General features: G+C 41.6%; 1 protein-coding gene across 3 annotated transcripts in view; it reads left to right on the top strand.

Annotated features, from left to right (window-relative positions):
- The first annotated feature begins 1,428 nt into the window (after positions 1-1,428).
- LOC109487697 (sodium- and chloride-dependent glycine transporter 1-like) overlaps positions 1,429-7,755 on the top strand; it is a 29,021-nt gene continuing 22,694 nt past the window's right edge. For all 3 annotated transcript variants that reach the window (XM_019791731.1, XM_019791730.1, XM_019791729.1), the window contains exon 1: positions 1,429-1,586. In XM_019791731.1, the coding sequence (XP_019647290.1) occupies positions 1,575-1,586 (12 nt within the window). In that variant the 5' untranslated portion in view covers positions 1,429-1,574. The remainder of the gene's footprint in view (positions 1,587-7,755) is intronic.

Raw genomic sequence — 7,755 nt, 5'->3', positions numbered from 1 at the left:
ATATCACCAAAAGGTTTCCGGAGTGAACTGGATTATGTGTGTGTGTTGTCGGGAGCTATAGTGGTTAATAGGTTAGGCAACCAGGCTACGAGTTTACAGGAAAGTGTCTGACTATACAATCACGGAATCAAAGTTCAATCTGCCGAACTATATTACCCGTGGCAAGTGGTTATATTTGCTGCCTAACTGTATAACTTGTATTTTATATATTATATACTTCCATACATTACATTCCGATGAAACCTGCCCAGAACATTTACTTCTTAAAAATATATCACTAGAATCGAGTATCATTTCCCAAAAGTCTATATCGTTACACTTTATATCTATAAGTACATTGTATATTGGATGCCTCTCCATGGCCATGTTGATTTGATTATATGGATGACATCCACGCGCGCGTGAATTTTCGGCCGTTTCCAAACAAAAAAAATGTCGACCATACTGTACCATACTTTTTTTGACAACCTTTTTTTTTCATTCGCAGGGGATTCTCAGAGGATGTCATCCATATAATCAAATCAACATGGCCTTACTGTACATACATGTAATGTAGATGTTGCCTTGTCATGGTCTAGGGATCTACGTACGACCATCGACACTTAACTTATCGGTCACAGGTTGACGTGACCCGGCGGGTTAATTAATGACCCTCCCCCGGTTTACACACAGGCGTCGACATGTCGCCAGTGAACTCGGGCGCTTCAATCATTAACCATAATGAGTTTGTACAACAACAAAAGCCTTCCGATATACATGTTCTAATGTGTGTCAGGACGTACGGACCATTTTGTATACATCTTTTACAACAACTGATACGTTAGGGTATAACCGTTAGACGTAGTCTTTGCACTTACACATACTTTGAGCGTAGCTATGCTAGAATTAGATTTAATTTTTTTTCTTAAGGATAAAAGTATATCATTTTATAGAAAGTCCCAGTATATTCTCTGTATACCTTATCTTTTCAATTAAATTTTTGCCACTCCAAAAAAATATGAAAGAGGCTTTCCAATCGGAATAACGCTTCAGTTGTAAGACCTTTATTATGTAAATCACAAAAAAAGGATATCTCGTTTTTATAAGCACACTTACGTACATGTGATTTGAAATTACGTCATCTACGTCGATCCCCCCCCCTCCCTCGCCTGGGAAGATAAAAAGCAATACTACTAAATGGTTTTCAAGAGGACGTAAAAAGGGTTTTTGGAACATCTGGTTTCTATAGGGCATCTGTGATTTTTAAAAAGATTGAGTATATTGTTGTAGCTTTAAATACGTTAGAAAATGTCTGATATAGTCTCGATACATGAAAGTTAAGAATTATAGGGTATCTTGAAGGTCTGCACACATATTGGGGTTTCAGAAAGAGTTTATCGACTTCCGAGCTTCGCTAAACCCCCTTGAAGAGCGTCTGTTCTAGCGGTTCCGTTGGGCACGCCGGGCTGACATTATATCGTTCCCAGGGCAGTGCCTGACCCGTCAGTTCTCGTGACGGCTCCGTCAGGAACTTCAACCGGGGAAAAACACGCCACAACACCGCTGACTCTCACAGCCGCCGGACAGCCACAGGCATGGCGGACAAGGTAAAAACAACCACTCCTTTCCACGACTTTAGCGGGGTTTTTCCTCCACTTGGGTACCCGTCTATCCCTCGGACGTGGACTGTGGTTTAGTGTATGTAGTGTGTACCGGTCACAGAGTATATCCCAAGCATATGGCATTGAGTTATCTATACTGCCATTATAGTAAACACTGTGAACAACGTGTCTAGTACATTTGCTGTTTGCTAACATCTTGTTCCAAAAAATGGGCCAAAATGTGTTACAGTTTTGACAAAGTTGTTGTTGAGACATGCTGGATTTTATTTAGTGTCGTTTCTGAACGTTCGGCACGAGGTTTGCTTGGCTGTGTGACACCCGGTACCCACGCGGTCCGACCGCGGCTTGCCTGACACAAACGTCCGGCGTAGTCCCTGGACAGTTTAACCCATTTGTCAAAGTGAGCTCGCCGACACTCCAAAACACACCAGAGCTTGTTGCTGTCGTTCTAAAGCTTTTCCTGACGACATTTATGCCGATAAAACTGTTATATTCGGCTACCCCATTGACAATACGTGGCGGACAGTCACCGCAAGTAACCACGTACGATTCACGCGTGTCTGTGTACATGTATTTGGTCATGGGCTGATTTTCCTTTCTAGCATTGCAACGATAGAGGGGAGGGGGGCTAAAATGTTGTCAGAAAGTGTTGAACCTTCGACGTTCTTTTAACACAGAAACCTACCGTAGTTTGAAGTTGAAAACTGCCTGCTATGAGGAGTATGTACGGGTGTTATAAGAGTACGGTAGGCGGAGTATCTCCCGCTGTGACGCCCTAGTTGTACGCAAACGGGTTTATATTGCCCCGTTGGGATATATATAAAATTGATATCATATTTCTGCTGCGGATGGGATATTTGGTACATACGATAGGCGGGGCATGACCCCAGCTAACATAACTATTAATCAGGATCAGGTTTCAAAGTTACTCACAGCTCTCAACCCGTGCGGAGATAACTTACAGGAGAGGAAAACGCCACTTCAATTTTTCCGTAAATTTGAGAAGAAAAAGTCTTACAAAAATAAGGTAAATGCAACAAAAAAAAAACCGACGAAAAAAGAAACTGGCCGCGGGAAAAAAGTTTTCGTAGAAATTGATGGATAGAAAAGCTTAAAACACAATTTTACATTTTGTACCTTACAGTTCCAATGCTATAAAAGGGGTTAAAACTTTTGCCCAAACTGTCTCTCTGCAATCGTTCAGTTGAAATATGAAGTCTAAAGTCGCCCTATTTTGGCTGATTGTACCCTGAACTTGTGACTTAACTGTTGACTTATTAGCAGTACTAACTTACTAAGTAGCTTCAACAGAAGTGGGTCAAAACCTTCTCCATACACACACATGTGTTAGTCTTCACGAACCATCAGAGGTTACGTTTCGATGCGTTGGATCAGACGACACGTTTGCACACACCGCCGTGCAACGTGGCGGTTGTTGTCATGACCGCGGAGGCAGTTTCGCGCCATCTGTGGGGGAAAGATAAACGATTGGCCAACTTTCTGTCGGTCCAGAAACACACATGCTACCGGTAAAACAACTTAGCGGCGGCGGTAAAAGTCTTTCTCTTGATGGAAGAGACAGATTTGGGACGGTCGGTGCACCAAAATATCCGGGCCACCAGTGATTCGGGCGATACAAAGACAAACAGCGAACAGTCACGCGAACATCTCTGTCTTGTTCCGCCAATTGTTGGACAAGTTCTACATCAAATTATGCGCTAATAATTACCTTTCTTGTGTTCCATACAGGACACGATAACTTACTGTTATGCCACGTTTGTTTTGCGATGAAATAAATTCTTCTTCATACAGTGCCATATGCTACAACCAAAGTTTTTCATCATATGATGATGATGCTACAACTGTAGAGCACATATATATAGCGTTGCTCATCAAGATGACAATCTAAACAATCTAAAAGTCACTCAAATAACTTTGATGGAACACTTGAAACGTACGGCTCATTCGTAATCTCTCTAGCAAGACTTGTGATAAGAAAAATACGGATGTGGAAAGACCTTGAGTACTCAAGGATTCATATGTCCGACCGATAAGACAGACGGGGCTCATACATCGGCAAAAACAGAGCCTGATGCGCAAAAGTTGTTCTGGTGGATTTACTGTAAGTTTGTAGATCTAACCCTTTTGGTGAGCTAAATTTTCGCAGCATAGAATTGATTCGCACAGTGAACCAGCGATGTCAGAAAGTGTTGAAGTCAGATATTCTTCTATTAAGACCATGGCAAAATCATAGCCTGGATTTTTGCGGAGAGGATGTAGGAGTCGGGAGCTATAATAGGTCTGGTAACCAGGCTAGGCTACTAGTACATGTATTACCTAGCTCTGCTGTACTATCTCTGAAATGAAAACAAACATTTACTGCAAGCCACAGAAGAAGAGAGAGTCCAAACTATGTGTGATGTAAAACGAACATATTTGACGTACTATATCAAGTACAAAAAATGTAAGTTAACTTATAAATGCTAACTCAGCAAAGAACAGAACACAGTCAGGATCGATATCGCGTTATTAATATTATGGGCCCACTTTGGTGTTCAAATTTAAAGTTCAAAGTCCTTTTTTAGAACCTTTGTTAAGTGAAGTCCTTATCGCGTATTGTGGTAGATAGCTGAAGCACCATGCTTGAGTTGAAAATGTAGGTATGACAGGTCGTTGGATTAATCTGACCAGCTGCCGCCACGTGCCTGTGAAGCTGGTGTGTTACGCCGCAGGACGGTTATAATGCCCGATGATTTATTGTTTGGGCCACAGCAAGTAATTTTTATGGATGACATCAACGCGCGCATTAATTTTCGCAAGATTTTGGAAAAAAAAAGACATTTTATTGCCTTCTTACAGTGGTCAACATGCCGAAAATGGGCAAAGATGTCTGTTACCATGCCGGAAGGTGGATGGCAGATAACTATGAAGAGAGGAGACAAGAAAAAACTCTGATAAATGTTTTGTTTCTTCTTTTGATGCAGTGATGTGTGATGCTGGCTGTGTATATGTGATGTTCTCACTGAATCAAAACCATTTGTACAATGATTAAGTCAAAATTTTAAATTGTAGGAACCTTGTTTTTTTCGGCCCGTCTTGTTTTTTTCGCCCGCTCGCATTAGATTTGGAATCTGCGGAGGATGTCATCCATAAAATTTACTTGCTGTGGCCTTATCCCCATTGGAAGGGATATTTCCACGGCTAACTGATGGACGAGGCTGTTTAAAACGGAACAATATTGATGATGGGAATCTGAATCAACAGCCGAGTTTTAAATTTAAGGCAACGCAAGTGTGTGAGGTTAACATTGGTATCCAGTCTACCGTGGTTGGGCGGGTTTTCTTCGGGGCTGCAGGAGCTCTTCCCCGCCCGCCTGAGCTAGGTTCCCTCGGTAGGTTTTTCGCGGAAGGAATTTTATTAGGCCCACCACGACACTCAACTCTCGGCGTGGCAAAATCTTTTAGCAAAGCTCCTACCGGGCGGTCTGTTGTGCTGGGCGGGGGAAAACTGCTAAAGCCCCGAAGACAGCCTACCCCAACCACGATAGACTGGATACCAGGCTAGTGTGAGGTTTGGGCTCGTGATACATGAATGTTACAGAGAGTCTAGTTCATGGTACCGACTTTAGGCAAACACCGATTTGAAACCCTACTGTACATATATAATGTTACGGCTCGGTTGTTGCTAACTTTTCAAGTCAAAAGTTCAACTGTGCTAGGTTTGAAAGGTGAACGCCCTCGCGCGACAAGTTGTAAACCTGTCCTGAGACCCGGATGTCCGATTTTGCACGGTCACTTCGCTAAACTCGGCCCAGATGACTAACTAGGACACGCCTTGCCCCAACCCTGACACCTGACAGGTAGTTCTTCTTTGTCAAAAAGAAGGGGTGGTACATTTGTATTAGAATGTACGTAGTTTATACAACGAAGAGAGAGCTGAGCTTTATAAACTATTGCAATGTATGTTTCCCCATTTCATACATCTTAGCAACACAGATAAGTTCATATTTCTAATGGCTTAAGACAAACCTTCGATTATAAAACACATCTGTACTTATATCTACATCGTTACTAAGAAGCGAGAAGAAGCCAAATTATCGTAATTATTAGACTATATGTCCATAGTACATAGAATTAGCACTAGCTTGTACATTGTATATACTCATTGCAAACTGTGACGTCTTTCCTGTGACCTGTACTGAACCCAGTGGGTATTTGCGTATAATAAAGGTCCTCATTCATTCATTCATTCATTAAAGGGTTAATGCCCTGCCCCGGTGTGTATATTAAAGGGTTAATGCACCGCCCCGAGGTGTATATGGTGTCATAAATGCATGGTCAGCTGCTATAACCACCGAATAAACCACCGAGTGAGCGAAGCGAACGAGGTGGTTTATGAGGTGGTTATAGCAGCTGACCATGCATTTATGACACCATATACACCGAGGAAAAGGCGGTGCATTAACGTTATTATCATATAGCCTATCCAAACTGACACAATGAATCAACACAATTCCTGTTCAAAACATTAAACCTTTAATATTTACATAACAATACATTCCAAAATATTATAATCATGGTTTGTACTTTAAAATAAATATGGAGATCATTTTACAATAAATATAGTTTACAACTTTACACTTTAGAATTGTTTCTTTTGCAGCATTGCAACTGGCAACAGATCATTTTACAAGATTCTCTGAACAGCATGGCAACAAACAATCATGCTGTTTTGTTTCATATTGGCACACTTATCAACATTATATTCTAAATCAGAGAATTTGCTGTAAAATTCCAGTTCAGTACAGGGCTGTTATAAATTTGGCAGCCTGTCGATATTACAGTAACAATAACATTAGCAAAACAAATGTAATTCTATTCCTGCTAATCACTTGAAAAAAGAACACACCCACCTTTCAAAAGCTTCACTCCCCACTTGGTTGCCCTTTCAGTAGTTTTTTCAACTCGCCCCTCCTTTATCTCGCCAAGTTGTTGTTCGTTCAGACACGCGAAACGCACCCTGCTGACCTCTGTCTCCGGTGTAGCTTCCAGCGTCTGTTCCTCGACCTCCATGGGTCCAAATATCTCATCTAAATCCGCGTGTATTGTAGAAATTAGGCAAACTCTCCATGACACAAGAAGGCAAGATGGCGGACCAAAAAAAATAAATCGTCTGATCCCTGGTCTGATTCAGTCAGGTGATGTGGGCGATACCACTTTTTGTAGGGGTGTCAAAATAAGTATGGTTTTTGCTCTCCCGTTCAAATTCTATCTATTTACATATACATTTCATACTCACACACATTTTAGTTTATATGAAGCTTAAAAAAAACATAATTTTGTCTGACCAGGAAACTGCTATGAATATTAACAGAAAGAGCTGTGTACCCCTATATCATTATGGTTTCACCCATGGTTTATGGAGAATAACGCACGGCTGAGCCATGGTTTATCGGAGAATAAAGCACGGGTAACGGAGGCCTCTGATTGGTCTACGCCACCCGGCTATATGATAATGTGAGATAATCGCTGGCGATTCTAATAACCGACCACTTTTGATATTACAGCCTGATAACCGATGGGAAATGGAGCCTTCTGATTGGTCAACGTTTTCTGGCTATATGATAATGTCCGCCTGGACATGGTATAATATCAGTGTATAATGGACACATATTTTACATAGGTTCCTATTTTAAACAGAAGCAAACTTGGAAAAATAAACACCGCTGTGTTCTGACCTATTGTTTATGCAAAATTGGCACGGCCACATTCACCGTAGAGGTCACCGTACGTTCGCAAATTGGGGACATTCTTCATATAATAGGAGATCTTACATCATCCAAGGATAGTCGTGCATATGTTGAACAACATTCAGCTGTCTTGTTGGCAGTTGGATCTGTAGCCTGGGTGCCAGACCCATAGCACACTAGGCTAAAAGTTATCCTGTGCAGTGTGCACACGTGACACAGGATAACTTTGAGCCTAGTCACCTAGTCACTAGTGTGCTATGGGTCTGGCACCCAAGCTATTGCCTTGGATCTGTAGCCTTCCTGAAAATTCTTACGATATCAAAATTGCAAGACTGCCTGTAACGAATGTTAATCTCCAAGCAGATTCTTTTGGTGGGGGTAAGACAGTATCAAATTGGCCAGTCT

This window comes from Branchiostoma belcheri, unplaced genomic scaffold, assembly GCF_001625305.1.
Source record: "Branchiostoma belcheri isolate BF01 breed outbred unplaced genomic scaffold, Haploidv18h27 scaffold9, whole genome shotgun sequence".
Lineage (NCBI taxonomy): Eukaryota > Metazoa > Chordata > Leptocardii > Amphioxiformes > Branchiostomatidae > Branchiostoma > Branchiostoma belcheri.
This window is presented reverse-complemented; position numbering and strand designations above follow the sequence as displayed.